Raw genomic sequence first — 19,205 nt, 5'->3', positions numbered from 1 at the left:
GGGTTAGGGATGTATGTGTGTATAAAGCTAATGTTCATACTGTTCAAATTCTCCTCTCTACCCAACTTGTAATCTTTTACTTATAATTATCCGGGAGTATTTTGATGATTTCTAGTCTGCTTTCATAGGGTTTACTTGTAAATGGATGGAAAGTAGTATGATAGAGCAAGTGTTGCTCTTCCTTCATCCAGAGTGTGTCAGGATTTAAGTTCAATTTCTCCTAATTTAATGGTCTTAAAACTATGGAAGCACTGTAAAGTGTTTGTATATAAAGTTCTTTGATTTTGGCACGTAACATCCTTTGTCTTTTGTTCTCCCTCCGCTTGAGCACAAATGTTTAGGTAAAAAAATAATGATTGATAAATGTCAAACTCAAAATTATATTAATTAAAAGTTTAGTTGTATTCTAAGCATTGAATTAAATGACTTGAATTATTTTAAATAATTATGAAAAAATTGTGTCCTCTTTGAGTAGATTTTTTGCATGTGTCATTAAAATCAATTGTAACACAACCACAGAAAACTGTCAAAGTTTATTCACATGTGGAAAAGGAGGCACATGGGAGGTAATGTGGATGTATAGTGGTAGAAGAGTGGCATGGGAAGTGAGCAAGGGAGGTGTAAGAAAAGCTGAGATGGGAGGCCGTCTCTACTTGAAATTTTGGGAGGAAAAATTTAATTTTCTGTTAAGAGATATTTTTGACTTGGTGAATTTCACTATATTGGGAAGTAAATGTTTAAAAATTATGTTATGCATAGGATTCTACTGTTTTAAGAGGAACACCCAAACCTTATGTTGCATTTGTAGAAGGAATGGCTCTTGCAAGAAATCACAGTAAAACTGATGGGATGTGAAGTGATTTAAGCTTTCTAATTTGATTAAAGCTTATCATACTTTGTGTTCATGTCATAAGGAAATTATTAAAGATATGAAGACAAATATAGGGATATTTACTGTGGTATAAATTGTAATTGTGAAAATATGGAACTAACTTAAATGACCAATAGGGGAATGATTTTTTAATTGCAGTGTTGCCATATGGAATATTATGCAGCCTTTAAATTTAATCTTTTTGAGTTTTTGATGACATGGGAAAATGTTAATAAAAAACAGACAGTAAGGATTACCAGCGATTTTTTTTTTTCATACTTCTTGCTGCTTTCCAAATTTTCTCCTTTCCAAATACATACAATGAGTATGTGTTAAGTTTATAATAAATGAGACTTGGTTTTTGGTTTATAGACATAAGAATTTTACCTCAAGGGCTGCATTAACTAGATTAGGTTAGTAATTTAAGCACAGAGAAGAAATCAATTTCTAATATTGATGAATGCTTTTGAAATGTCACTAGAACAGCTTGTTTATGGTATTGTCTATTTTTTCTGCAGTGATGTGAGGAGAGTAACAGTTGTTTTTCATATTATGTCTAAAATGTGTTTTTTGGATGATATTTGCTGGGAAAATTCCAGGATACAAGGGCTGGAAGCTCTGAAATTTATTTTGTCTAATTCTACCGTACTATTGAGGAAATTAAAGCAAATTTCACTCACCATATGTTCATTAAGTGTTGAAAAAATAAATACTGTGTTTTGTGCTAGCCATTATGATACAAAGATGAATTAAAAAACCTTCCTGTAAGGAGTGTATATTATACAATGTAATCAATTTAATAGCATATGATCAAAATGGAAATAGGGAAAAATTTGTGAAAATCAGTTTGGACTTTAACCATGTTCTTTTAAAAGTTTTGGAGCTAAGTCTTGATCTTGAGAAGACAGAATAGTCTAGAAGCAGACTTAAAATTTGTGGTAATGTAACCATAAATAAAAGGTACCATGACATTGAAGGTAAGAGTACATACTCCAGAGTCAATCTAGTAGGATTCAATTCTTGCTCCCTTACTACTGTGTAACTTTGGACAAATTACTGTCATTTGATGTCCTTAGGCCTTAATGTCCTCATTGGTCAAATAAAGACAATAATAGTTATTACCTTACAGATTGTTAAGGATTAATGAGTTATAGGTTAATGTATGAAAGGTGCTTAATAATAGATGAACACAAAAAAGTACTATTTAAGTGTTTGCTTTTGTTGTTGGTGTTAAAGTTATGGAGGAATAGCCAGATAGACAAAAGAGTTCAAGAGGGTAGGAGACATGATTACTGTATTAAGACTGAGGGCGTAAAACCTCAGTGTGAATCAAAGGAGTGTTCCTTCTTTTTTTTTTTTTTTTAAGTGAAAATAAACTTTCAGCTATTTTTGGTTTTGAGAAACATAATGGAGAAATAACACTTGTGTGTTATAAAGTGCAAAATAGCAATTAAAATATAACCTGTAAGAGGTGTTTTTTTGATAATTTTAAAATTTGATAATAAATGTTGATATGGTTTGGCTATGTCCCCACCCTGTGTCCCCACCCAAATTTCATCTTGAATTGTAGCTCCCATAATTCCCAGTGTTGTGGGAGGAACCCAGTGGGAGATAATTGAATCATGGGGGTGGTTTCTCTCATACTGTTCCATGTAAGTCTCACAAGATCTGATGGTTTTATAAGGGGAAACCCTTTTCTCTTGGTTTTCATTTCTCTCTTGCCTGCTGCCATGTAAGGTGTGCCTTTCACCTTCCACCAAGATTGTAAGGCCTCCCAGCCACGTGGAACTGTGAATCCATTAAAACTGTTTTTCTTTATGAATTACCCAGTTTCAGGTCTTTATCAGCAGTGTGAGAACAGACTAATACAGTAAATTGGTACTGGTAGAGTGAAACACTGCCAAAAAGATACTCGAAAATGTGGAATCACCTTTGGAACTGATTAACAGGCAGATACTGGAACAGTTGGAGGGCTCAGGAGAAGACAGGAAAATGTGGGAAAGTTTGGAGCTTCCTAGAGACTTGTTGAATGTCTTTTACCACAATGCTCATAATGATGTGGACAATGAAATCTAGGCTGAGATGGTCTCAGATGGAGATGAGGAACTTTTTGGGAAATGGAGTAAAGGTGGGTCTTGGTATGTCTTAGCAAAGAGATGGGTGGCATTTTGCCCCTGCCCTAGAGATTTTTGGAACTTTGAACTCGAGGTAGATGATTTAGGGTATCTGGTGGAAGAAATTTCTAAGCACCAAAGTATTCAAAAGGTGACTTGGGTATTGTTAAAAAGCATTCCGTTTTTAAAAGGGAAACAGAGCATAAAAGTTTGGAAAATTTGCAGCCTGACAATGTGATGGAAAATTTGCCGTCCAATGGAAAATTTGCAGGCTGACTGCGATAGAAAAGCAAAACCCATTCTCTGAGGAGAAATGGAAGCAGGCTGCAGAAATATGCATTAAGTAACAAAGAGCCAACTGATAATGCCTAGACAATGGGGGAAATGTCTCCAGGGCATGTCAGAGACCTTTGCAGCAGCCCCTCCCATCACAGGCCCAGAGGCGTAAGAGGAAAACCTGGTTTCATGGGCCAGGGCCAGGGCCCTCCCTGCTGTGTTTTGCCTAGGGACTTGGTGCCCTGTGTCCCAGCTGCTCTAACCGTGGCTAAAAGGGGTTAAGGTACAGCTCAGACCATGGCTTCAGAGGTTACAACCCCTAAACCTCAGCAGCTTCCACATGGTGTTGAGGTGCCCAGAAGTCAAGAATTGAGGTTTGGGAACCTCCACCTAGATTTCAGAGAATGTATGGAAGTGCCTGGATGTCCAGGTAGAAGTTTGCTGGAGGGGTGGGGCGGCTCTCAAAGAGAACCTTTGCTAGGGCAGTGGGGAAGGGAAATGTGGGCTTGAAGCCTCCGCACAAAGTCCCCACTGGGGCACTGCCAAGTGGAGCTGTGAGAAGAGAGCTACCGTCTTCCAGACCCCAGAGTGGTAGATTCACTGACAGCTTGCACCATGCGCCTGGAAAAGCTGCAGACACTCAATGCTAGGCCATGAAAGCAGCCAGGAGGAAGGCTGTACCCTGTAAAGCCACAGGGGCAGAGCTGCCCAAGACCGTAGAAACCCACCTCTTATATCAGCGTGACCTGGATGTGTGAGACATGGGGTCAAGGGAGATCATTTTGGAGCTTTAAGATTTGACTGCCCCACTGGATTTTGGACTTGCATGGGATCTTCAACGCCTTTATTTTGGCCCATTTCTCCCATTTGGGATGGGTGTATTTATCCAGTGCGTGTACCTCCATTGTATCTAGGAAGTAACTAACTTGCTTTTGATTTTACAGGCTCGTAGGCAGAAGGGACTTACCTTGTCTTGGATAAGACTTTGGACTCTTTACTTTTGTGTTAATACTGAAATGAGTTAAGACTTTTGGGACTATTGGGGAGGCATGATTGGTTTTGAAATGTGAGGACATGAGATTTGGGAGGTGCCAGGGCAGAATGTATGGTTTGGCTGTGTCCCCACCCACATCTCATCTTGAATTATAGTTCTCATAATTCCCACATGTTGTGGAGAGACTCGGTGGGAAATGATGCATGGGAATGGTTTTCCCCATGCTCTTCTCCTGGTGGTGAATAATAACTCTCACAAGATCTGATGGTTTTGTACGGGGAAACTCCTTTCGCTTGGTTTTTATTTCTCTCTTGCATGCCACCTTGATTGTGAGGTCTCCTCAGCCACATGGAACTGTGAGCATTAAACCTCTTTTTCTTTATAAATTACATAGTTTCAGGTATGTCTTTATCAGCAGTGTGAGAACAGACTAATATAAATGTATATAATTGAATAAGTGTGTATAGTTGAAAAAGTCAAATATGTACAGGGTTTATAGCAAATAAAATGTTGATTTCTTGTTTTTTGTTGTTTTTTTTGGGGGGGGGGTTGTTGTTGTTTGTAGAAATGGTAGAGGAGATCTTGTCAAGTTGCCCAGGGTGATCTCGAACTCCTGGGGCTCAAGTGGTCCTCCCACCTCAACCTTCCAAATTGTTGGGATTACAGTCATGAATCACTGTGCCCAGCAGCATTTTATTTAATATAGCTAAGTTTTATTGCCACAAAATATTTGGGATTACACCCCATTATTTACAGTGATATTCAGTATGTAATTAAACAAGTAGTTTTGATGGTTTTGATCTAAGGTATTGAAAACAGTAAGACACTGTACAGTTTTATGTTTGTGGCAGATAAAGTTTTATCAAGACAAGAGATTACTCTTCTACAGATGGAATATATTACTTGCATTAATTGTTTTGCCTTTACTTTTTATTGTACCTTCAAGGTAAGTGAGCCAAGAGCAGACAGGCAAACAGGGGACTATAATAAGTACACTCCTCCCCCCCGCCATTTTTTCCATAGATTTTCATTTAAAATTAGAAGTTTCAGTGTTGGTTACATAAAGTGAGTTTTCAAGGTGAGTGTTTGTAACAGGCATTGAAGCTAGTTATTGGGGAGAAGAGATGGGATTTTCCTTAGATCGGTTTACGGTATTTATGGATCTTTTTTGCAGCTTTGCCAGTGGATATTTTAGAGGTTATTGGGGTTGGGGGCAACTGAAAGTTCAAACACAAAGGCAAGATGGTATTGCTTGCGCCACCTATGCTGCTGATATGACTCATTGTGTAGTTCACAAGGATTAGTCCTCCAGTATCTCCTTGTATTAAAACTCAGGATATTTAGAGCAAGGATCTCACCTATGTTGTAGCAATAATTATTGGCCTGATCAAAAAGGCTTTTTCAGTGAATAGAAACAGTCTTCATGTTCTACAAGCCAAAAAGATGTAATAAATCACTTGGTACTCTTATTATCTAGAAGAATAGACCTGAGTGAGATTTCCTTTAAAGGTCTGTTCTTCCCATTGAGACATGTGTGTTTCATAGTCCGGAAGAATTAACTCCTGCATAGAAGTAGTTATGAATTCTTCGTGATATCAGTTAAATGATAGTAGTAGTCGACATTAAGAAAAGGATGTGTTGGCCAGGCACATTGGATCACGAGGTCAAGAGATTGAGACCATCCTGGCCAACCTGGTGAAACCCCATCTCTACTTAAAATACAGAAATTAGCTGGGCTTGGTGGCGCGCACCTGTAGTCCTAGCTACTCTGGAGGCTGAGACAGGAGAGTTGCTTGAACCCAGGAGGCGGAGGTTGCAGTGAGCCGAGATCATAGCACTGCACTCCAGCCTGGCAACAGAAAGAGACTCTGTCTCAAGAAAAGAAAAGGGGGAAAGAAAGAAAGAAAGAGAGAGAGAAAGAAAGAAAAGGGTGTGTTGAGAAGAACCGAAACGTTTTCAGTGGTAGCATGACTTGTGGTGACAGGATTTGTGATATCCTGTGGTTTAAATCTTTTTTTATTTTGTGTGTGTTTCACTTTCTTCTTTAAAAGTGAATTAAATTTGCTAGTAGTTGGTTTTTACTGCTTCTTGATTTGTTAGGTATAGTCACTACTTAGCTCTAGAAGTTACTGAGGATCATTACCTAACACCTTTTAAGTTACATAAAAATTGTATATTCCATGAGTTTTTCATAGTCTCCAAACACACCCACACACACACACACACAGAGAGTACATTTGTAATTTCACTATATTTTAATATTATTTCATTAACCATTGCCAGAATTAAATGAATTGTTCCCACGTGGTAGAACTTAAACCAAGATGTACTTTGTTTAGATTTGTTTTTTCCTGTTATATTATTTTTTTCATTTTAATTATCAGTACAAGATACACTTGCTGAGTTTTTTTGTTTTTTTTTTTGGTTTTTGGTTTTTTGGTTTTTGGTTTTTTTGTTTGTTTTGAGACAGAGTCTCACTCTGTCACTCAGGCTGGAGTGCAGTGGTGTAATCTTGGCTCAACTGCAACCTCTGCCTCCTGGGTTCAAGCAGTTCGCCTGCCTCAGCCTCCTGAGTGGCTGGGACTACAGGCATATGCCACCACTCCTGGCTGATTTTTGTATTTTTAGTGGAGATGGGGTTTCACCGTGTTGGGCAGGCTGGTCTTGAACTCCCATAGTGCTGGGATTACAGGCGGGAAACACTGCACCCAGCCACGCTTGCTGTTTTAAAAATGTTGTGATTAAGTATCTCTACTGAAGTGTTTTGAACAAGTAATTTCTTGCTGCTTTTACAAGTCTGGAGTTTGTAAAATAAAAGTTTCAGTGATTCATTCTCAACATAGTTTATAGTGAGCGTTGTCCTTGGAAAAGGGAAATGATTTTTATCATTATGTATGCCTGTTAAGTTAATCATATATTTCTCTCTGCTGGTCAAGAAGAATCAGTGTTTTGTGTTTTTTTGTTGTTTTATTTTTTAATCCATGTTTCTTACTGTTCTTTACCCTGCATATCTACCAGAGTTCACATTAACCAAAAGTGATTACAAAGAAGTAAAATATCTTTAGTATTCAAAGCCTTCATAAGCCTTTAATCATATTTGTTTATAATAAAGCAAAATTGGTTGGATTTTAAAGTATTTACCCATTGTGTTTCTTTTGGCTGATACTATTTTGGTTGAGAGAGAGCAAAGCAATTCAGAAATGCTAATGTGATTTAACATGGGTTAAAGTTAATGGGAATATAGTATTTGCATAACCTTTTCTAACTTTATTTACATAAAAACTATAATGATAACTTAAAAGTGTAAAGAGTATTGTCAACCTAAGCTGTAATGCCTTGTCAGAAAGAAGGTACTTAAAGATTGCTTTGGGGAACAGCAAACTTCTTCAATACTTAAAATTTCATTTAAATTTGAGTCAGATTTTTCAGTACCTTTTCTTTTACTTGAGCACATTAAGTCAAGGGCTATGGTATATTCTCTATATCAGTCTCATCCCACCCTTGGATATAAAATACTTCCAAGAATGTAGACATCTTTACGTTCTTTTGAGAAGATTATTACTCATCTGTCCCAGATTAGAGATTTTCTTTGGTTAAGAATAAACGAGAATAATAATATGTGTGTGTGTGTATATGTATGTACATATCTTTCTAATGGTAATTTTTTATGGAATTTTTCTCACACGTTGGAATTATGATCTGCAGTAATGAATGCCAGTAACTGTGCATCCACAGGATGGCAGTGTGGTAACATTTTCATGGTGTAATAAATGATTTACAACACTATTGGTATCATGCATTTCCTTAGAGCTCACCAGTTTGATGGAATGCTTTATTCTAACTTGAAGGGTAAGAAACGTAGGTTTACATGGATGGATAGAAAGTTGTAATAGATGGATATAGTAGTTTAGTCAGGGTTCTTAAAGAGTTCATTGGAAGGAGAATTGGTAGAGAATGATGGCTGTGGGTTTGTCTTGTTGAGGTCTTCTGAGAACACTAGAGAGCAGTACCAGACATTAATTACCTCTTCATTGTCCATGTCAAGAAGAGAAGAGATCTTAAGTTTTATAGAGCCTTACCCTCCACCAAATGTCACATGACCTTCCTTCCTAATATTATGGTTATTTGTTTACCATCTCTGATTTTTACCAATTTATCTGACTCTTAGAGGATAGGATTGATCTTAAGATTTTCTGCTTTTAGAATATATTGACCATACTAAAGTTAATGTTTAAATGCATAAATTGAAGGGGTAATTTCTGAACATGTATTAGATGCTATAGTACAACGTCTGGCAAAAAGCATATGTTTTCATTTTGCAGTGGAGATTGTGTTTATTTATTTATTTTGAGATAGAGTTTCACTTTTGTTGCCCAGGCTGAAGTGCAATGCGATCTCCTCGGCTCACCGCAACCTCCGCCTCCCCGGTTCAAACGATTCTCGTACCTCAGCCTCCCAAGTAGCTGGGATTACAGGCATATGCCACCATGCCCAGCTAATTTTTGTATTTTTAGTAGAGACAGTGTTTCTCCATGTTGGTCAGGCTGGTCTCGAACTCCCAACCTCAAGTGATCCACCTGCCTCAGCCTCCCATAGTGCTAGGATTACAGGTGTGAGCCATCGCGCCTGGCCAAGATTGTGTTTAAGAATTGAGTTACTTCACCATTTCTTTTACTCAAATGTATCTCATTTCTTATTTTCTGTGTCTTAAAATGTAGATTTATAAATGATATTTAAATTGAGGTATAGCAATATATGTGTAATTTTACAAATTCAAGCAGAGCAGTCAGTATTAAGCAAGGTATTTGTGGTATTTGACATATTATCTGGCAAGCAATCTTCAACTTTATTTAATGGAAGTACAGGTTGAGTACGCCTAATTTGAAAATCCAAAACTTTCTGAGTGCCAATTTGATGCTCAAAGGAAATGTTCACTGGAGCGTTTCCTGTTTTGCATCACCAGTTTGGGTATGCTCAACTGTTGAGTATAATGCAAGTATTCCAAAAGTCCAAAAAACGTCTGGTCCCAAGCATTTTAGATAAGGGATGTTCAAACAGTCTATCCGTGTACTGAAGAGTACTATCACATAAAACGTGTCTCTCCAATATGTAAACATCTCAGGATCAGTGATCCAAAAAATGTAAAAAATAGGGACTTGGGTCCAGTTCTTTTAAAAGTAAATGCTTATGTTTGGAATGTTGCAGATATCACATTTATCAAATTTGTTTCATTGGTGCTGGTAAGTAGGTATGAATGAGACTAATTGGGATAGAGGAAGTTTCAAGGTAAAATACTGTCTAAAACTTGTCTGTTTCTATTAGTTTATTTAGCATTAACGTATGTTTACCAAATAATACAAATTAAAGTCCCACCTGGGCTTTTTCATTTCGTGATATTTTCTTTTTCTTGAACTCTCCATCACTCTTATTATTAACTTAACCCCCAGTGCATTTGCTTCTGTATAAAGTGTTTTCTGCTTTACTAATGACAGTAAATGTCTCTGAGAAGTTGCATGAAAGTGCCCAATTGAGAGTATTGTCAGGTCTACTCTTCTTTTCCAGTATGCCTGGAAATGAATTTGAGCAAATGTCTAAGAGGAAACTTCATCTTTAGTTACCAAACGTGATTGCTAAAATTTTTACATTGTCAAGCAAAGTGTGGCTCCATTTGAAGAGAGAGAAAGTATGAATGAATATGAGTATGAATATATATTTGTGTACCCATATACCTGCTAGTGATTATTTCTGGAGAATGTGACTTATAGGGAAATAAATAGGGTGGAAACTTCTTCACTTTCTACTTTAAGACAAAAACAACACCTATTACCTTTGCGATTGAACCAGTTATCCATACAGACAGATGCAGATTTGTGGTTAGCATGGGCGGAAATAGGAGAGAATGTGTAGTAGTAAGAGCTTAATGAGTGTAGGGTTTTGTTTTGGGGCAATGAAAATTCTTTGGGACTATAGAGGGGTAGTGGTTGCACAACCTTGTGAGTGTACTCAATACCCCTGAATTGTTCTCTCTAAAATGGTTATGTAGTGTGACTTTCACCTCAGTTTTTTAAGAGGGCTTTTTCATTCAGTTTGTTTCATTTCTTATACTGAATCTAAATTCTGTGACAGTGTTACAGCATTCAATGTTTATTTGTACTTAGAAGAAAGAAATCCAGTTTCAGAGGTGGTTGTGGTGTTTCAACATAAGTGGACTTAGCTATAATAAAAACATAAATGACATAAGGTTTTCTCAGGCGTAGTCAATTTCTCGTTGTGCCTTTGTGTGTTCTGTGTTTGTCTAGAGTGTGACTTCTCAGCTCTGGATATCTGAAAGGCCTGTTGACAATAGAATATTAGTTTATAATTGTTGGGAGGGATCTACAAGTCTTGTCCAACCCATATTCTATAGTGAGGAAACTGAAGCTTTTGCTGTTAAGTAGTCGTTCAGGATTACATAGTGATCTTGTTCTCAGTTTTTAATTTTCTTTATACGTTAGTATGCATGGTTCTTTTTTTTTTTTCTTCTGCCTCTGTAACTCTCCTTTATCAGGGCTTCAACTGGCTGATTTGTAATTTGTAGACATTTCAGGTCATGTGATGGGGAAATTCTTATTTAACTTTGATTACATTTGGATTTGGGTATGTCACAGAGGGTAATTCCATTCCAACATTAATGTGTTTGGAAAGAACATTATCTGATGGATTACTTCTGTTGTCTTCTCTAGACAGCTGGTCCTCCATTAGCTTGAGGTCAATGAAAACTTTACTTACTTTGGTCCTTCCTATTAAATTTATGAGCTTCTTACTGTCTTCCTAACACTATGGTCATCTCATCATATAGATTGTGAGGCAACTTAATATTTGAACCAGTAGCCCATAACTTACCTTCTCTAGATGGGTTTCTTTTAAAAGCAAATCAATATTCTTTCTCATCTAAGTTGAGTGAGGAGGAAAGTGTGTGCAGTAGTCTGTGCTACACAGTATATAGGATACACAAATATGTGTATTGTGTATTCTTAAATATACCCCCAATCTTTGTTTTTGATAGAGTAGTTTATTTGCCAAAAACTATTAAATGGTATGCATTAAATGATGTATAATTAAGTTATGTATAATCTGTATAAATGATGTGTAATCTGTATAAATGGAGTAGTTTTTACATTGACTTATCTCAGATGGGCTTTATCTTTATTTCTACTGAATTTTTAGTTTCAGTGACTTCAAATACTTTCTCTCTAATCAGTTGCCTAACAGTGGTCTGTGCATATAAACCAAGTATTTGACACAAATTGTAAATCCCTCCCCAGTTTCCTTGTCCATTTAGATTGACAAACTTAATTTAGATTGACGAGAATACTATAATATACTTAGTGTGAAAAGAAGTGAGTTTCCTTTATTAGATGCTAAATTCAGTAGCTGGTGTATATAAATGGCTTGACTTCTGTGTACTTAGTTCTTTACAGAAAACTTGGTGGACATATGAATTTATTTAACTCATAGTACTATTCAAAGAGTATTATGGGATAATAAAAAGGTAGGAAATACTTGAGAGCTTTTGAGACAGTAGCAGGTATTCACACATGCTGGCAGTGGTGATGAGTATTAAGTCATGTGTATTTTGGATTAATGCCAGTAGGACTGGTATTTACTTAATTTTATGTATATGTTACTTGGCTTCTTGAGTCATATTAATGATTACTAATGGTAGATCAAAACAAACTTGATTCCATTTCTGGGAAAGGAGTGCAACACAAGTCTCACAAACTGTTGTAATGATCTGCAAAATACAGTACTAATTTTTTTGAAAATGGATAGAATATTCACAATCTGTAATATATGGTTAACAAATGTACATCTAATAAAAGTCATTTCAAGATTCTGTTCTTAAGTTCAGTTAATACTTTGCTAAAAAACAGGATTTACATATACTTTTATGTTTTAGGTAATTAATGGTAGTAGTAAATTATCCTTGTTTCCTATTTTGTCTTTATAGCATATAGCACTTTCTACATTGTGGGTTTAATATTATCCATGCAGATACCTTTTGTGGGATTCCAGCCAATCAGAACAAGTGAACACATGGCAGCTGCAGGTATGAAAAAATACGTATTTTCCTTCTTCTAAAGAACATGTGGACGTGTGATTGGTGGTCTTCCAAGAGATGACAGTTTTTGATCATTTTAGTTGTTGCAGTGACAACCAAAGTAATCTGAGTCACAATTATGGGAAATCTGTAGATAAAAATTTTATCAGAGATTCTCATTGCAAGGTTCATGACCCATTGGAAGTCTGCGGGTAGTTATTTTGTTTGTAATATCTGTACACTGATATTATATAGATAGCAATATATAACTTTCAGACATGGTGTTTCTATAGAGTTTATTATCAGATTCTCAGTGGAGTCTGAATTAATCCCCATCTTCCCAGAATAGTTAAGAATCACTAACTTACTGTTATACTTAGATTTCTGAATGGATGTCATCTCTTTACCAAGTAGTAATTTGAGACACGGAGAGATGTGTATTTAGTGTTGTGTACACAATAATGAATAGAATGTCTTTGTTTACACAGTCACCTGTCTTTACACATATGCATTACAACATTTCCTAAACTCTAAATCTTTGATAATACTTAACGTAACCGTTGTAAAATGGACTTTTAAAAAACAACCCTTAAAATTAAATTTATTTTTTAAAATTAATGTTCTAGGTGGTTGAAGATTCTTACAAAGTTTTATGTTTAATATTTTTGTATCATGTTTTGTACTTTTTGAGAATCCATTTTTGCAATTACTCCTTTAGTTTTGTATATCTTAGCACTCACCTTTGTGTTTACTAATGTAGGGGAGAAAAGATTGTTATCTGTAACAAAAGACAGATTAAGAGAAAAGCATGAATTTTACATGACACAAGAGTCTTCAGAAGTGAACATTTTTAAAAGGCAGGGAAACTATTTTTATGCTTAGGTTTGATGAAGAGTGGACAGTCATGTAGAAATAAGATTGGACAAAGAGAAGTATGATCTAATGGCAATAGACTGGGAAGAACTTAAAGCCTATTTGTTCATATTCTTCTTGGTATCTCTTGTGTCTTCATCTTTTCCTCTGGGTAGTAGAAGGACCCCTCTGGAATGAGGATCTTATAACCTACTTACAGGAAAGTCAGAGAATTATTTTATGACCTGCCTCAGGGGAGAACAAACAGAAAAGATGAGAAAGACTTCCCAGCTTCTGCTGGTTTCTCAAATGCCAAGATGCCATAATTTGGCGTGGGCCCTGATGCGAATTTAGAATCTCGTCTAAGTAATTAAGGTCACATCTTATTATTCAGTTAAAAATAGTAACTATATATCAAGATTATCCTGATCCTAAGTCTTTGTATCCCTCAGCAAAACAAATTGGAGAATTGTTTTTCAACGATTTTAAAAAATTACTTCCCTCCACCCCAGAAAACCCCCCTAAAATATAGGGAAAAGGGAGGAACTTAATGTGTTAAATAGGCTTGTTACTCAAATGGGAATTTTTCTCCCTTCGGCCTGGTACATGTGTGAGGAGTCTGATCATTTAAAAACAAAAAAAAAGTGACAGAATTTTTTGTATATATTAGTTGGGCAGCTGTCATTTGACAAAGGAAATGTTGGCTAAATGAAATAACTAGTCTTTGATATGAATGGTACAGGACATTCAAAGAAGCTCTTTCAAATGAAAGTTTTTAAATAGCCTTGGAAAACTGCTTTATTGATTATATGACCCTTTTCTTTAATTAGGTGTCTTTGCGTTGCTGCAAGCTTATGCTTTCTTGCAGTATCTGAGAGACCGCTTAACAAAACAAGAGTTCCAGACCCTTTTCTTTTTGGGTGTATCACTAGCCGCAGGTGCTGTGTTCCTTAGTGTCATCTATTTGACTTATACAGGTAGGTGTTATCACCTGTAGGATGTGAATACTGTCTGTACAAACAATACAAGAATAATAGCCAAACATTCTAAAATCTGAGTAATAGTATGACTACAAAGTGATTTTTTTTCTTTTTCTTTCTTTTTTTTTTTTTTTTGAACAGTGTATCTTAATTTTGTGGCGTCAAGCTCTTATAAATCTACTTTAAAGCATCCTTCTCTTGCTGGATGAATAGTCCCAAACTATAAAAAGAAAAAAGAAAAAATCAGAACTGTTATTTACCTACTATATGCTCACTTTCTCTTGCATGCACACACACTCCTTCTTTCTCCCCTACTTTTCAGCAGTTTACTAACAGAATCAGTTTCAGTCTGCTTCTGGATTCTAAGTTACCCTCTAACCTTGATTTACCAGTCCTTAGAAACAAATTAAATTATTTCTAAATTTATTCTGTCAAATTAATGTAAAAGCCATGAGTGTTTAAAATCATCTTTGAATTTATCTGGTGAGATATGGCATACGAATTAGATCATTTAGAAACTCCCTTCCCCCTGCCCCCCCCAACTCCTTTTTTTTTTTTTTTTTTCAAATGATCTGGTCTTGTTTAATGCCTTAGCATTGTTAGTCAACTAAAAGCTTAAGAGAATTGGAAAACTTTGTACAACTTTATCTCAAGTGGGTTTCTCTGGAAATGGATTCTCCATGGATATTGTTTTTATTTGATCACTACCTTATTTTTTCTGACTGCCAACTGTCCGAAATACATCTATAAATGCAAACTGAAATTCTTCGAACATTAGTTTAAGTCTATCTGTAATTAACAATAAACATAAAGGCAATAAGAGATTTACAAAATAATAAAAAGGCAGGTTAATTTCCTCTGTGTTTTTTCTTCCAAGGTTACATTGCACCATGGAGTGGCAGGTTTTATTCATTGTGGGACACTGGGTAAGTGCAGTTCTGTTGTTTGGTGTCATATTTATTGAAATACCCCTTTTCCTTGGTTTTTATCTCTTTTGTCAGTGCTTCATTCAGTTCTTGGGCAACATTTCTTAAGTACCAAAGATGCTAGTTTAGTAAATGTTAAATTCCTTGTATTTTATCTTGTTATGATACTTGTTTTGAATGCACCTTTAGTATGAAATGTACATTGTGTATTTCTGTTCTGCATGGGCAACTCCTTGTTTCCGTTTTGTTTGTAAGAATATTTAGGTAAACTTTGTGCAATTTAAAGATTGATTTTTCTTTTACCTACCATGTAACATTTTCATCTTTAGTAATAATTTTTTATTCTTAAGAATTGTTAAGGATACTATGTTATAATTTAATTGCCATAGATAGGAAGAAAGTTTAATTTTTTTCTAATACCATCTGATTTAAGTTTTTTAAATCTGTGAAACAGAGAATATATATCTGTTATGGGGTTTTTCTAGAGTGCTGTTAGAAAATGAGTTAATACGTTTGGTTTTGAATTAGACTAGTTCAGTAAAACTTTTTGTCTCTAAAATGATTTCCTGGAGATTAGAAAACATCTATTGATTATAATTTATGCCCCTCCTCTGTTTCTGCTGTTCTGTCTTGTTACTCCCCAGGTGGCTCAATAAAAATTTATTGAACAGACATGCTTTCTGATGTGATACCAGAAGGACTTGTGTCCAGGTCTAATTAAAGGACATGAGCGAATTATGCATGAATGACTGGAACTAACAATTAGACACATACTTCAAGAGTTCAGCCTATGAATCACTAACGAATTTGAAGGATAACCCAAGTTGTAGACTGTTATTCTGATTAGGTTAAATTGCTAGGTTAACTTGTGCAGTTACATTTATTCTTAATTTCTAAACTTTAATTGACTACTTTAGAATCTCAGAGTGTTTCAGTAATAATTTTTTCAGTTCTTTCCATTTCCTTCACTTGCCTTCCATGCTAGCTTTGTGTCAAGCAAGGCATCGTCTTTGTGTAAGGTGTAATTATTGGGTAAAGTATTTCTGCTGCAGGTTGAGTATTCCAAATCTGAAATGCTCTAAAATCGTAAACTTTTTGAGCACCAACATGATGCTGAAAGGAAATGTTTATTGAAGCATTTCAGAATTTCAGATTAGAGATGCTGAACCGATAAGTATAATGCAAATATTCTAAAATCTGAAACACTGCTGGTTCTAAGCATTTCAGATAAAGGATATTCAGTCTGTAGTAATAATTCCAAAAGGTAATGAGACTCACTGATGCAAACATGAAAAATGCTGACTTAAACTGCAGAACAAATTGCCATTTGAACAGAGATTTTTCTATTGGAATTCAGAGCCAACATTCTTACGTCTGGATCTAGATAATTCTCTCAATTTTACAGACTGCATATTAGTTTTAGTTTTACCAACATAGACCAAACAGGTTTATATCCAGTATAGCTGGTTACTTTGGAAGGTATATTTAAATAAGAAGGGGTAGGGAGTAGGTACCATTTATACAACCAAACAAGATTTCTTCATCTAAAAGGAACAACTGTTTTATCACGTAATTGTAAACAATATTAACTTTTTTAATACCAGGTATGCAAAAATACACATTCCAATTATTGCATCAGTGTCTGAGCATCAACCTACGACTTGGGTGTCTTTCTTCTTTGATCTACATATTCTTGTATGTACCTTCCCAGCAGGCCTTTGGTTCTGCATCAAAAATATCAACGATGAAAGAGTATTTGGTAAGAGAGGTTTTTAATGAATACTTTGATATGGAATAGTTGTTTTTCTTTTTGAGATTATTTACTTTAAATTATTGTTTCTCTTTGTTTGACTCTGTATATTCGACATACATTTTCTCCCTTATTTTGCATAGGTGCTTAACCAAGAAAAATTCATGGAGAGGCCGGGCATGGTGGCACACGCCTGTAATCCCAGCACTTTGGGAGGCTGAGGCGAGTGGATCACCTGAGGTCAGGAGTTCGAGAGCAGCCTGGCCAACATGGTGAAACCTTGTCTCTACTAAAAATACAAAAATTAGCCAAACATGGTGGCACATGCCTGTAATCCCAGCTACTCAGGAGACTGAGGCAGGAGAATTACTTGAACCTGGGAGGCAGAGGTTGCAGTGAGTCAAGATCAAGCCACTGCACTCCACCCTGGGAATCAGAGCGAGACTCTGTCTCAAAAAAAAAAAAAAAAAAAAAAAAAAATTCATTGAATTTGTATTAAGTATTTTGATTGTTTTAATTTAGGACTAGTATATTATGGTTTCTGAGAGGTTAATGTTATTATAGTTTGTGTTTGAGAACTGAAAATTTTAACTTTGTTGACAATAGCCTTGACTTTATTTTCTGAGTAAAATTTTATTTAGGAAGAAGCTTTTAGGGACATTCATCTTCCAGATTTCAGAGCAAAGTCCATTTTATAACGGAATAAGGATCACCTTTCAGTAAACATCCTCTTCATTGATAGATTTGTATATTTCCAACTAATAAGACTTGAAATACAAAATATTTAAAAGCCAAGTATTTAGGATTTGATATTTCTAATACAAGTGGACAAAATAAGTAGATATCAAAGGCTTCTATGTGATTTAATCACACATGAAATATGCCGTGGTTGTTTGGTATAAGATAAAAACTGAAACTGAGAAAAGCTTTATCACGTGCACAGGATCACACCAGTCAGTAATTTGTAATGCTAGAAACTTGTACATTTATGGGGCCTGGACCATGAGTGACATATGAATCAGGAAAGAAAGAACAGCACTTGTAGGGGTTCAGTTTAAAGGATGGCACACTCATTCTCTAGGTTAATGGACCCTGGATAAGGCCCTGTGAAGGGGTGGCCTGCCCCTCCACACCTGTGGGTGTTTCTCATAAGGTGGAACGAGAGACTTGAGAAAAGAAATAAGACACAGAGACAAAGTATAGAGAAAGAAAAGCGGGGGCCCAGGGGACCGGCGCTCAGCTTACAGAGGACCCACGCCGGCCCCGGTCTCTGAGTTCCCTTAGTATTTATTGATAATTATCTTTACCATCTTAAAGACAGGGGAGTGGCAGGACAATAGGATCAAAGAAAAAAGAGGAAATCGACAGTAAGGCATATGAACAAAAACCTCTGTGACACGAATAAGTTCAAAGGACAATGCTGTGCCTTGAGATGCATATGCAAACATCTCCATAAACCTTTTGGCAGCATAGTTTCAGTCTATCACATGGGGAGAAACCTTAGACAATACCTAGCTTTCCTAGGCAGAGGTCCCTGCGACCTTTGGCCGTGTACATGTCTCTGGGTAGTTGAAATTAAGAGAATGGTGATAACTTTTAACCAGCAAGCTACCTTCAGGCATTTTGTTTAACAAAGACACATCCTGCATAGCCCAAAATCCATTAAACCTTGAGTCACCGCAACACATGTCTCTTGCAAAGGACAAGGTTGGGGGTAGGGTCACAGATTAACAGCATCACAAATACAGAACAAAATGGAGTCTCTTATGTCTACTTCTTTCTATATAGACACAGTAACAGGCTGATCTCTTTCTTTTCCCCACACCCTGTTAATACTGCATCATTCAAGAAGATTTAACTTAAACCTCATGACTCAGTAATCCCATTCCTATGTATATATCTAAGATAAGTGAGTGCATATATCTACCAGAAGGCATGTGTAAGAATGCACTAGTAATTTTATCTACAGTAACCCCTAATGGTAAATATTCCAAAGTCATCAGCAGTAGAATGAATAAATTTTTATATATCTGTAGTGGAATACAACACAGCAATCAATAAAAGAACAGAATGGGGAATTAAGAGAAGCCAATACAAAAGAGAACATTTTTATGTGATTACATTCCTGTAAAGTTCAAGAATAAAGAATACTAATTCTTTAGAAGTCTAAATAGTGGTTACCTTTCTTTGTAGGGGAGGGGATAGTTATTGACTGAGAAGAGGCATGAGGACATATAAAAATGTTCTATATCACTGTGGGTTGTAGTTACACAGGTGTGTATATATACAAATTCATGGAGATACACAGTTAAGAATATGATGTGATATACTTTTTAGTCAGAAAAAAATTAGCGTCAGGTAA

General features: G+C 35.9%; 1 protein-coding gene across 2 annotated transcripts in view; it reads left to right on the top strand.

Moving 5' to 3' along the window:
* STT3B (STT3 oligosaccharyltransferase complex catalytic subunit B) overlaps nucleotides 1–19,205 on the top strand; it is a 104,319-nt gene that overhangs the window by 69,004 nt on the left and 16,110 nt on the right. For both annotated transcript variants that reach the window (XM_005545559.5, XM_045385225.3), the window contains 4 exons: nucleotides 12,246–12,344; nucleotides 14,018–14,164; nucleotides 15,045–15,093; nucleotides 16,698–16,852. In XM_005545559.5, coding sequence (XP_005545616.1) covers nucleotides 12,246–12,344; nucleotides 14,018–14,164; nucleotides 15,045–15,093; nucleotides 16,698–16,852 — 450 coding nt within the window. The remainder of the gene's footprint in view (nucleotides 1–12,245; nucleotides 12,345–14,017; nucleotides 14,165–15,044; nucleotides 15,094–16,697; nucleotides 16,853–19,205) is intronic.

Source organism: Macaca fascicularis, chromosome 2, assembly GCF_037993035.2.
Source record: "Macaca fascicularis isolate 582-1 chromosome 2, T2T-MFA8v1.1".
Classification (NCBI taxonomy): Eukaryota; Metazoa; Chordata; class Mammalia; order Primates; family Cercopithecidae; genus Macaca; species Macaca fascicularis.
This window is presented reverse-complemented; position numbering and strand designations above follow the sequence as displayed.